We start from the raw sequence: 12,099 nt of genomic DNA, 5'->3' as shown, positions 1-12,099 counted from the left end.
ATCGGCCCGAAGGCCAGCTCGTACGCCCACACTCAGGCATTCCTTTCGTTGCCAATAGTCCCGCTATCAATCCGAAGAAACCACTCCCCGGTGTTTGACTGGGCCCCAATCCATGTTGCTGCATCGCGGAGTACGAACGTTTGAAACCACCAACGGGTCACTGAGTTTTCTTTTCCGAATCGAATGCTCTTGATGCTTGGCACTTATCGGCACTTATTCTTAGGTTTGCTTCTTTCAATCTCCTGAACACTTCTTGCAGGTGGACCATGTGTTCTGAGATTGTTTTTGCTTACTACCACTATGTCGTCTTGATAGGCGAACGCGTTTGGTATCATTTCTGGGCCGATGACTTGGTCCAGTGCCCGTTGGAACGTTGCTGATGCAGAGTGTAACCCGAATGGCATCATTTTCCATTGGAATAACCCTTTCCCTGGGACTGAGAATGCTGTCATTGGCCTGCTGTTTTCTTCCAATGGAATTTGCTAATAGCCGTCCTTCAGGTCTAGGCTGCTTATAAATTTCGCTTCACGTAGTTGGTTTAAGATGTAATCGATGCGTGGCATTGGGTATGCATCTTTTATAGATTTTGCGTTAATCTGTCTAAAATCTACGCATAATCTCCATTTGCCCGTCTGTTTTTTTCTCACCATCACTATGGGTGAGCTATAAGGGCTTTGTGATGGTTCGATGCATCCCATTGTCAACAGTTCATCGACCTTTGTGTTGATTTCTCCCTGTATTTTTGGATTCTTCGGGTAATACCTTTGTTTTATTGGGATATCATCCTTCATCGTTATACAATGTATTCCCACCTTTGACAGTCCCTTCACTTTCCCTAATTCCTTCAACTCCTGATTTAGGAAACTTTGTATTTCTTGTTGATCACTATTCTGAGTGACCATGATGGATATTCTTTCTACCAGCCTGCCCTGTATTCGCTTGACTGTCGGTATTAGCACTTTGTGGCCTCCACACGATATCTCTGTGTTCATAATCCGGAGGAAATTCCAACCTAGTATCAGCGCATCCATTCCTTCTGGCATGACCAGGAATCTCACGTATCCTTGTCCCCAAATCTCACGTATCCTGTCCATTGCTCTTCAATGTCTCGCACCTTTCCGTCTGCCATGTATACCTGTTTGTGTGTGTTCTCCCATTTTCCCTTATTCCTCACTGTTTCCAACATTTGCTTGCTGATGAAACTACTCGTGGCTCCGGAGTCAATTGTCGCTTTCATCTGGACTCCTGCTACTTCGATGATTGCCGACAATTGATCCTCTTCCTCTATTAGTTGGCCTATCAGTGGTGAGGAGCTTGTTGACTGGGTCCCTGCTCGCCCCTGATAGGCTGGAACCGCCTTTCGTTTCCCGAACTCCAACAACACTCTTTTGTTCTTTTCCCAATCCTTCCACACTGCCAACAGAAATTGAGTCTCTGATTGTTGCACTCCCTTGCCCAGTGTCCGGCTCCCCCGCATCTGCGGCATGCCTGGTTTGGGTTCAAGACTTTTCCCTCTTGGATGTTTTTATTTTCTTGGGTTGGTCTTGAATTGTTCTCCATGCTGTTGTTTTGGCATCTTCGGCACTGTGTGACTGGTGGCCCGTAATTATTTCCTCCTCTGTGGCTTGATTGGTTGTTGTGTGTTCTTTGAGCATTGTTTGGGCGATGGAAATCTGCTCGTTCTTGTTCAAGCATCTCATGTTCATCCGCCAACTGCATCAGCTCATCTAGGTTTCTGACTCTGTGCGGCCGAACGAATATCTTCAAATCTGGAGTGCAATTTTCTAATATGACCTCCAATTGTTCGTACTCTGGTATTTTGAGGGGTCTCATCATTGTTTGCATGTCGATCATATAGTCCTTAAAATACTCGTTTCTGTTTTGTTTGCGATTTTTCACTTGATCCGCCAATTTGTTGAAGAATCCTCTTGGCAGGAAGTATTTCTTGAAGCCCTCAACGAACTCCTTCCACGATCGCCACTGCTTGTTGTTTGCGACGTACCACTTGAGTGCTTTGTCTTTCAGTAGTTCTGGCATTGCTCTTGGGATCATGTCCAGCTCGATGCCATACATGTCTGCTGACCACTCGATCTGTTCTATGAACTCTAGCGGTCTGGAATTGCCGTCGAATCGGAATGTCCATTCCCTCACTTGTTTTGCCACTTTGGCGTATTCGGTGGTCCTGTTTGTTGTATGTGGTACCGTTTTCTTGGGGTCTATCGTTTGTCTCCTAATGTCCCTCTTTGTTTCTGCGCTATCTAGGCTCTTCCCCATCTTGGTGGTAAATATGGAGGAATTGCTAGTGTGGCGATGTTTATTTTCTGAAATTCATCGGCCTCCTTGTCTACGCCATTTTCGCATGTTTTTGATGTGCTTGCTATTGTTTTCATTTTCAGATTTTTCGAGTACTTTGTCTCCAATCTATTTATTTCCTCCTTCCAGTCTGGGTCCGTTTCATTCCTTTCTACCCACTCGCCTAGCTGTTTCCTCATTTCCTCCACTGTGCCCGTCATCTCGATCCCAATCCTTTGGCCTGTCTGTAACAGATCCTTCTTCTTCATGTGGTAAATCCATCCTTTCCCCATTTTGAATGTTTTCTTTACAATTTTCACACTTTTGTTTTGTTAAAATTTCACCAGTATAGCACGTTGGGCGCCAGTTGTAACGATCCTTTTTTCGTCCTTCGGGATATTTCCAATATCTCTTGGGCTAGGTTCGGCACAACAAATTTATTTTGTGCCCCGGTGAAATTAAAACACGTTTGATTGCAGTTGCTAATGCTTAATTGTATGTTTATTCAAATCGTTAGTGGACTTGGTTGGATATGACGGTTTCTCGATGGTAGTTCTGGGCTTGGACAGCGTTGGTGAATCACTTCGAATCCCTCGTCGTACTTTCTTGTCCTCCTCTTGCTTCTGTAGCCGTTGCTGGTTACCGTCTCGATCTGTATATTGTGCTTGATTTGCGATATACACCTCTGCACCCTTTTCGCTAAATTCGTTGAGAATGCTTTTGCTTTAAGGCTGTGGGACGAATCCCGTAGCTATTATCACGACGCAGGATGTTCCTCAGAAATTGGTACTCGTCAGGATATATAGATCCTGGAATTTCGGCAGTAGGATATATCCTCGTGCCTACCACTGACTTTAGATACTCCTAGAGATTGCTTGGCTTCTCTCCAATTTACTTTAGCTTGGGCACGGTGTTTGTTATCCTTATTTAAGGACTTGTTATTATCGAATGAAACTGTACAGGTTACTCGTAAGGCCTGTATAGTTCTTAGTTTTTCTGTTGCTCCTTGTGTTTCCTTGACAAGTTCTTAAGGTTACTCGTAAGGCCTTAATTACTTGTTACTTGATCACGACTTGATGACTTGATGATTTGCTTGATGGGAGTTGCCTTTATATAGGCAGATCCCACAGCCTCAGGAATATCTTGGTGTAGTACCGCTATACAGCTGGTACATTTCCATCGACCCTCTGCTTTCACCCACGCATCCACTTGTTGCTATGCGTGGTGAAAGTCCTGTAAATCCTTTGCGCATATGTCCACTTTCTTTGTGGCTGAGCGCCCATTTATTCCCTTGTCCTTGTCTAGCTCCCTTGTATCTAAGTGACTTCCATCACTTTCACGCATTGGCGTCGCCTTTCTATTGGCCGCCCTTCGTATCCCGTTGACTCTCTCTGCTTTCTCTGCCAGCGCTGCCGTCGCCCGTCGCTCCCTTTGATCCACTCGTCATACCCAATTTCACCCATATTTGCTCAATATTATTATTTACATACGTATATACTAATTGTATTAACTAAATTATCGTTTAAACATAATTTGCTTGATTAATTAATAATATATTACATTATTTAATTCCCCATGCAAATACACATTCATACGCATCTCGCATTTATTAGATAGAGGGCTTCCCCCATGACTCATCCCTCCCCTTTCGGCTTGCATATTCCCCTCACACATCCACAAACCATTTATTGCTTCTCGCATCTATGCTTTCCCCCTACTCCCCGATTCACAAGCATAGCCCTCACTTGGTTTCATTTCGGTACCAAGCGTCCCCCGCACCCGTCTTTCGGGCTTGCTTGGCCCTCACTTTTTGTTTTCTCTCGCTCACGAAATTCTTTTTGGTGCTTGCAATTTAACTGCTTTCGCTCTCATGAGCGTGACGTATGCATAGCGCGGCCCATTGGCCACCGGTATTCTCCTTTGCCGTCACTCACGCATGGTGTACGAGTGACGTGCGTGTATGTACGCTAATGCATGCATTTATTTGCCTCTCCATGCTCTTAATTTATCTAATGAGGCCAATGCCCCCTTTTTGCATACAATTATGCCCTCAAGCCCAGTTTCATTTACTCATATACAGCCACTAATATTTATTATGCCTCCCACGCATCTTCCCGCTTGTACGAAATCGCCAACGGTTGCATGTGGTTCGATCTGTCATGTTCGATCGCAAATCATGGGTTCGACTTGGTTCGATCGAGCCATGTTGGACTTGGTTGCCCATCGCATGTGCATGTATATTGGTTTTTCGTTATGCTTCCCACGCATCTTCCCGCTTGTACGAAATCGCCAGCGGTTGCGTGGGGTTCGATCGGCCATGTTCGAACGGTCTTTCTCATTGGCTCTTATACGATCGAACTTAATGTATTATGTTTCCGACGCATCTTCCCGCTTGTACGAAATTGCCAGCGGTTGCGTGGGGTTCGTCCGGCCATGTTCGGCCGGCCTTGTTTCATTTGTTCATTTACAGCCGATTTCACTCTTATACCGCCAATTCTATTCTTATACAACCAATTCTGTGCTTGGTCTTATATCGTGTATTTAGTTTGTGTCTTGGCTGTGTTTGTATCTGGCTGTTTGTTGTATCTTTGTAGCTTGTTTGTTGTAGCTTGTTTGTTGTGTGGGACATTATTCTTGTCTATATAATGTTCCTCACAGTGTATTCCAAAACAGAACTTATGTTTTGAACAGTCCTATTGAATTCATCGAAATTGTCGATATTATTGACTGGCTTTAATTGGCACGCTCTTGACATCAACTCTAGTGCAATATTTTCAGCTCCGCCGTACGCTTTATCTAAGATCGATATGATTTTATCTGGATCTTTTGCAGAGATTAGTAGCAAAGAAACCTTCTCCTTAGCCACTCCCTTTAGAGCTTTTGATAATCGTTGAACATCTTCCTCTTTGGAGAATCCGCAATGTTTGCTCGTAGCATTGAACTCTTGGATAAAGTGTGTCCAATTCAACGCTGATGAACCATCAAACTCCAGGTGTTTACTGTTTAAGCTCTGCCGCGCCAGCATCTGGTTCATGGCTCTTGTTGACATGCTCGAATTATTTGCTTCATCCAAGTTATTCTGACACTCTTCAGATTGCGAACGAACCCACATTGAAGTTCGCTCATTTCGCACAGATGTTTCAAATCGTTCCGGACATGCGGGAAGAACAATCTGTTAGTGCGACCTTGATTTTCAGAACATTTTTCTTACTTACCAGTGCTTCTTCTTCCGCTTTAAGAAGTTCTAGTTCCCATTGAACTATAAGTATTTCATTGTGCATACTAGTTAAGTCTATCTCTGAGTTTGCAGTTGGGTTGTTATCTGCCTCTGACAGTATCCGTTTGTTGTTTATAAGCTTTGTCTCCTTTTCGCACATTTTACGCTTGACGTCTAGGTATGCTGTATCCACATTTTCAATTTGTTCTAGTATAACTAGTATCTGCTCCAGAACTGTTGCATTTGACTCATCAGAGTCTTCGGTGCTGACAAATAATATGGCGTCAACAATTTTTGCCGCCAAATCATTTTTTGTCTCTTTCTCACCGACGCCGATGTCAAGAAACTCACAGACGCGCAATAAAGCGTTTGCGCCAAGTTCCTTTGAGATTGCCTGCTAATGTTCTGCCTTTTCAGCATTGTTATAATTTAAACCTTTGAACGTACGAAGCTGTCGTTTTATCAATGTTTCCGTAACAAATTTCAGGTAGATTGCAAAATGTACATCTCGTAATGTTTGCGATTTCCACGAATCAATGCGGCCAAGCTGCTGTTTGCTCCACTGCCACATTTTTGATTAGATGGTTTTGTTCTTGATTATGGACTGTATTTCTATCGCTGATTGCTATTTAAGCTATCCGGCTCGAAGGACCACTATGTTATTCATATTTTGAGACGCTTAATAACTTTATTTCGATTTTTTCTTAATAGTATGTTTTACAATGTTCTTATTGTCGGCATGGTCTTTTTCGAGTGTTGCCGTATCTTGTTAAACTGAGAATACATTGAAATAATCGAAACTTAAAATACTAGATGTATCGATATTGTTCGAGGCCTCTTACTACGATACAAATAAGCTACGAGACCACCATTACTCCGTTTCTCTCACTTTTCTTTTACATTTACTCTACTTTACGTTACTCTTGACTTGAATTATTTAAAATAACCATAACGAGACCTTAATTGATTTTATATTTGACTTAATTACATTCTCTTTTATTACTGAATTAGGACTTCGAAATTGAAAATAAGATTAGAAAGGAAAAATATTTTCACTTAACAATTTCGTACAAAACGATGTTTTTTTTTTTTTTTAAATTGAAGAAGCTTTTGGGTTGGTCACATGTATTGCGCTAAATCGGGTGACAGCAAGCAGTATCCACAATTTGGCTAAAAAAAAAGCTTTGTCTTGACAGCATCGGCAGAAGGTTAGATAGGGATAACCAACCACACGCATTGTTGAGTTTGGCGCTAAGGTTCGATGTTTTAGCGGGCCCACAAAAAACACTTCACTTTTCACGTGATACTTCATTTATTTCTTCCACGTGTTTTCTTATGCTAATGGTAGGCTAAGTGGGTGTGTGTATGGTGAGCGAGCGAGTCGGTAGTTGAGCCGCTATAAATTAATCGCCCTTACTCGCGGTTGTAACCAAACTGTTCTGTCCGCCGCTTAGTAACAAGCATAGAACCTAACATGTAAGCTTAAAGCGCAAGATGCAACGGTTAATTTCCCAGCACGTAGGCTGGCGCTTAAGTATAAGTATGAAAATGAAAGAGAATGAGTGATATGGGTTAACCCATTGGTGGCTGCGTCGGGTCTGCTGGGCAGTCAGTGGATTTCGGCGGCAACATTCCCCCCCCCCAGTAAAGCTGCTCTCTTCATGGGGTTGCTTTGCTCCATTACAGCCGACGTCTAATACAGCTACTTTAGCCACGGGCCGTTGAAGAGTCCCATTGGCGGTTCTGATGATCACTCGACGCACCTGGTTGTCTTTGGCCAGGATTGTTTGCTCGACTATACCTTTTGGCCATCTATTTCGGGGCAGAGTCTCGTCCAATATTACAACGACGTCTCCAGCTGCTATTGGTGGTCTCTTCGTAAACCATTTTCCTCGCCTGGCTAAATCTGGAACGTATTCGCGTACCCATCGTCGCCAGAATTGATCGGCGAATTCTTGAACAGCTTGCCACATGTGCTGTACGGTGTGTGTGGTTTTGAAGACTGGTTTATAGCCGCTTGCTGATCCTAGTAGTAGATGGTTAGGGGTGATAGCCTCGTCGTCTTTGCTGTCCAGAGAGACAAAAGTAAGGGGTCTGGAGTTTAGGATAAATTCCACTTCCCATAGTGCACTTTGTAGGCCCTCACTGGTGAATTTTCTCGCTGGGCAGATTGCGTAGAGTACAGTCTTGACGGAACGAACAAGTCGCTCCCATGCTCCCCCCATATGAGGAGCGGCTGGTGGATTAAATTTCCATTTGATGTCATCGAACGCCGGTTGCACGGCGTTGAAGTTGATCGTCTGCGCTTTGTCACAGATAATCTTTTCGGCAGCTTTGAAGTTAGTGCCATTGTCGCTGTAAATTTCTCTTGGGGTCCCGCGCCGATTGATGAAGTTTCGGATGCACATTATGCACGATGCAGTGTCCAGAGAGCACGCCAGTTCTATATGCACCGCCCGTATGGTTAGGCAGGTGAAAATAACTCCCCATCTTTTTTCGCTTCGCCGTCCTACAGCGACCAAGAAGGGCCCGAAGTAGTCGATACCGACGTAAGTGAAGGGACGTTGGTAGGCAGCCAGCCTGGCAATGGGCAAGGGAGCCATTTGCGGTGGATCAGGCATGGCGCTCTCATTTTTACAGCGTTGGCAAGACTTCCGCATGCCTTTGTATAAGACTCGTAGGCGTGGTATGTAAAACATGCCGCGAATCCTGTTAATACACGTCTCATGGGATGTGTGGTGCATTTCCTGATGATACCAGTTCACTATGAGCCGAGTAATGTGGTGCCCATATGGGAGCAGTATTTGGTTTTGGCCGTTTAGGTTTTCTGCTCGCCCTCGGGTACGTAGGAGCTGGTTTTCGTCTAGGAAGATATTCAAACATATGAGTTTAGAATTTGTTTTTAAAGGTTTACCTCTCGTTAAGTTGCGAATTTCTGGGTTGAATTCAGATGACTGCGCATGCCGCAGTAGGAGTGTACGTGCCTGCTGAATCATCTCGTAAGACACCTCTGTAGGTGGCGATGCCTTTGTTTGTTTTGCTTTCAGTTTCTCAATATAGAGAATAAAACGCGCTAAAGCTCGATATAGCCTGCGCCAGTCGGAAAAATATTCCACGTTAAGTTTTAGCTCCATCGGCGCATTGTCGATGAAGAGTATGTTGTGCCTGACTTCAGCATTGTTTGGTGGCCCCAAATCATCGGATTTTGGCCACTCGTGTTGATCCTGCAGCAAATAGTCTGGACCGTGTAGCCAAGTTTCATGTTTATTGGCGTTGTGTGTTTTAGTAGCAAGATCTGCAGGGTTAAGGTTGGTTGGAACCCAGTTCCATTGGCTAACGTTTGTGAATTCCAGTATTTCGCCAACGCGGTGCATGACGAATTGCTGAAACTTTCGTGGATCCATACGAAGCCATTTGAGAACAGTCTTTGAGTCGGACCAATAACAACTCGAATTAATTGACAAACTTGGATTGCGTTGGATTCGGTTACTCAGCTTTGCTCCGATCACTGCGGCCTGCAGTTCCATCCTTGGTATAGATAGTGGACTCAACGGTGCCACTTTCGCCTTGGAGGCCACGAAGCTGAGGTAGGTTCTTTTCCCCTGGCGTATCCGAAGGTAGCAGACTGCTGCGTATGCCAATTCGCTGGCGTCAACGAACGTGTGTAACTGGACATCATGGACTTGATCGCTGCTGTCGAAGTAACATCTCGGGATGGTCAATCCGGCGATTGTTGTAAGGATCCGTTTCCATCGTATCCATTTGGGTAACAATGCGTCGGGCAAACCAGTGTCCCAGCCAATGCCGCTTCTCCAGACTTCTTGCAGTAGGATTTTGAGCTCTATTGTAAAGCATGAGATGAAGCCGAGTGGGTCGTACATTGACATAAGTACTTGCAAGAGCTCGCGTTTGGTTGGTGTTTTGTCGCTGTCCAAAACGTTGCGCTTCAACCTGGCGAACTTGCAGATGAATGTGAATACGTCGGAGTTCGGCACCCAGTATAAGCCGAGTACCTTTTCCGTGGCGGTAATTTCGACAGCTTCGGGGAGCAGCGAATCGCTCTTTAGTATTCGAAGGACCTCCTTTGAGTTCGAAGACCAATTGCGTATGTGGAAACCACCTGCTGCATGGATATTTTTGACTTGAGTTGCGATGTTTCCGACTTCCACGTAGTCGTCGCCACTGTATATAAAATCATCCACGTAGTGGTAGTCCTTCACGGCTTGTGCTGCTTGAGGGTACTGTTGGCAGAATCGATCTGCATTTTTGTCGCGAATAAAGTGTGCAATGCAGGGTGCGCAATTGATTCCGAAAGTAAGCGCTTCCATAACATAGACGTTAGGCTCTTGCCTCTCGGATTTGCTGTCGAACCACAGAAACCTTTGCGCATGGGTGTCTGCTGGTTTCACTCGGATCTGGTGGAACATCTCGGCAATATCGCCACAGATCGCCACTCGTCCCACTCGGAATGAGAGCAAGAGGTCAAACAGGGAGTTGAGGAGATCTGGGCCACTCCAGATGTAGTCATTCAGGGCCTTGCCGCCAGCTACAAGCCGGACCTTCTCTGGTTTATTTGGATTTTTAGTTATGAAGGTTGGTAGATACCATGTCCGTCTGTTTGGTGCAGCTATTTCCTCCGGCGTCAGCATGCGAGCATGGCCCTTTTCGACGAGGTTCTCGATTTGTTTGGTGATTTGCTCCTTCAACTGTGGTTGTCGGGAAAATTGCTTTTGTAGGCATTTAAGCCGTTTTAGTGCGTTTGCGTAGCTATCAGGTAATGAAACTTCAGGGTCTTTCCACATTAGGCCGACCTCGTACCTGCCATTCTTAAGGGAGGTAGTAGATTCAAGTCTGGTTAAAGCTTGAGTTTCTTCTGGTGATGATAGCGGTTTTGCTGTGGTAGCGTCTAATGAGAACGCTTGTTTGATGATCTCATGTAGCTTAGCGTCTGCGACCCTGCATCCACACATGTGAACGCTCACATTAGCTCTAGTAGCCCTTGATCGCGTGGAGCTTTGTAGTGCCCATCCCAGTCGCGTCTTTGACGCTATTGGTTGGTGCCATGCCCCCTCTTTGATTTTAAGGGGTACGGCGAGGTTCCAGTTATTTGTGCCGATTAGGATGCTTGGGCGTGCGTTGGTGTATGATGCTATCGGTAGTCCCGCTAGGTGGGGGAATTCTTTGGCGAGAGCCCTTATGTCGATAGACTGTACAGGTAGATCCAGGGTATCTACACTGTGAACCTCTTCCAAGTAGAATTGATTGCCATTATGTGGATTGGCAACCGTAAGCGTGACACGTTCCGATGCATTTTCTTCGCGTGTTGTATCGTTGGTCCATTTTAGGCACAGTGGATCTGGAACGCCTTTTAAGCCGAGCTGCTTAAAGACCTTGTTGTCGATGAGCGTTAGTGCCGATCCCTCATCTAGAAATGCAAAAGTGTTAGTGACTTTCGTTTTATTGATGATTTGTATTGGAATGACACGGAAATATGTTGAGCCAGACTCTCTGGATCGCTGGGTGTGCTTGCCCTCCGGCGTATGCACGTTGGTGACCATAGCTGGCCTGTTTGGGCTGCTGGATTTCGCAGCCTCTGGTATTGGCTGCATCTCGTGGATCAATGGGTGATGTTTGCTTCGGCAGCCTCGTATGCCGCAAACCTTCTCACGTTGGCACTTTTGGTGATGACGGTTTAGGCATTGTTGGCAGAGCTTGTGATTTTTCAGAAAAGAAATCTTTTGTTGATGTGGCGTGGCTTTGAACGATGGGCAGCTGTGTATTTTGTGCCCAGGTTCGTTACATACGACGCACGTAATTTCCTTGACCTGCTCTTCAGGTGCCTCTGTGTGATGATTTAGGCTTCCGCTCTTCTTATGGTAAAGCGGTGATGTTACCTGGCTTGCTGCTTCAGCTATGTCGTAGATCCATTTGCTAAAAGATTCCATTGATGGTATCTTAGTGTCTTTGGGAAACATTGCCCACTGCAGCTTCAGTTGTGTGGGGAGTTTCTCTAGTAGCTCTTGTACGAGCATTGGGTTCTGCATGTAACCTGTGAGTCCACATGCTTCCATCGTTGAGTAGATGTTTCGTACACACAGTGCGTATTCGATAAGTGGTTCAAGCTTATCTTTTATTGCGGGTAGTTGCCGCGTTTTTTCCAGTAAGTTGTGCAAAATATGCTCTGGCCGACCGAAACACATACGTAATGTTTGTAAGATTTCAGGGACCATTGCGGGTAAAAGGAGTTTGGATTGAACTAACTCACGTGCTTTTCCCTTTAGGCTAGCTTGCAGCCGTATAAGATTTTCTGCATTCGTATACCCAGCGATTTCCGTACTTGTCTGAAAACTACTGTAGAATAGAGGCCAGTTCTGAGGATTGCCATCAAATGTTGGAAGCTCTTTCGGTATCGCTTGACGGGCTGCAAGTGTTCTAGCGTGCCTTTGTGGTGCGCCGTTTTTTGTTGGGTGCTCGGTTGCTTTGCCTTTTGTCGATCGTAATGCCACGTGTCACGCACAGCTGAGTGTGTGACCATCGCTTTTTGTTTGGCAGAAGTAAAAATAGGAACAGCTGTCCTAGCTGTGTCCTGG

The 12,099-nt window shown here is 45.1% G+C and overlaps 1 protein-coding gene across 1 annotated transcript; it reads right to left on the bottom strand.

Moving 5' to 3' along the window:
- Nucleotides 1-234: 234 nt before the first annotated feature.
- Nucleotides 235-11,580, bottom strand: LOC137574904 (uncharacterized). The gene is made up of 3 exons (XM_068287352.1): nt 8,424-11,580; nt 7,273-8,372; nt 235-507 (listed from the first exon to the last, which is right to left on the bottom strand). Exons 1-3 carry the CDS (start codon nt 11,578-11,580, stop codon nt 235-237), a joined length of 4,530 nt encoding a protein of 1,509 aa, XP_068143453.1.
- Between the last annotated feature and the right edge of the window lie 519 nt (nt 11,581-12,099).

Source organism: Drosophila tropicalis, unplaced genomic scaffold (assembly GCF_018151085.1).
Source record: "Drosophila tropicalis isolate 14030-0801.00 unplaced genomic scaffold, ASM1815108v1 contig_483, whole genome shotgun sequence".
Classification (NCBI taxonomy): domain Eukaryota; kingdom Metazoa; phylum Arthropoda; class Insecta; order Diptera; family Drosophilidae; genus Drosophila; species Drosophila tropicalis.
The sequence above is the reverse complement of the archived record's forward strand: the minus strand, read 5'-3'. Positions and strand labels throughout refer to the sequence as shown.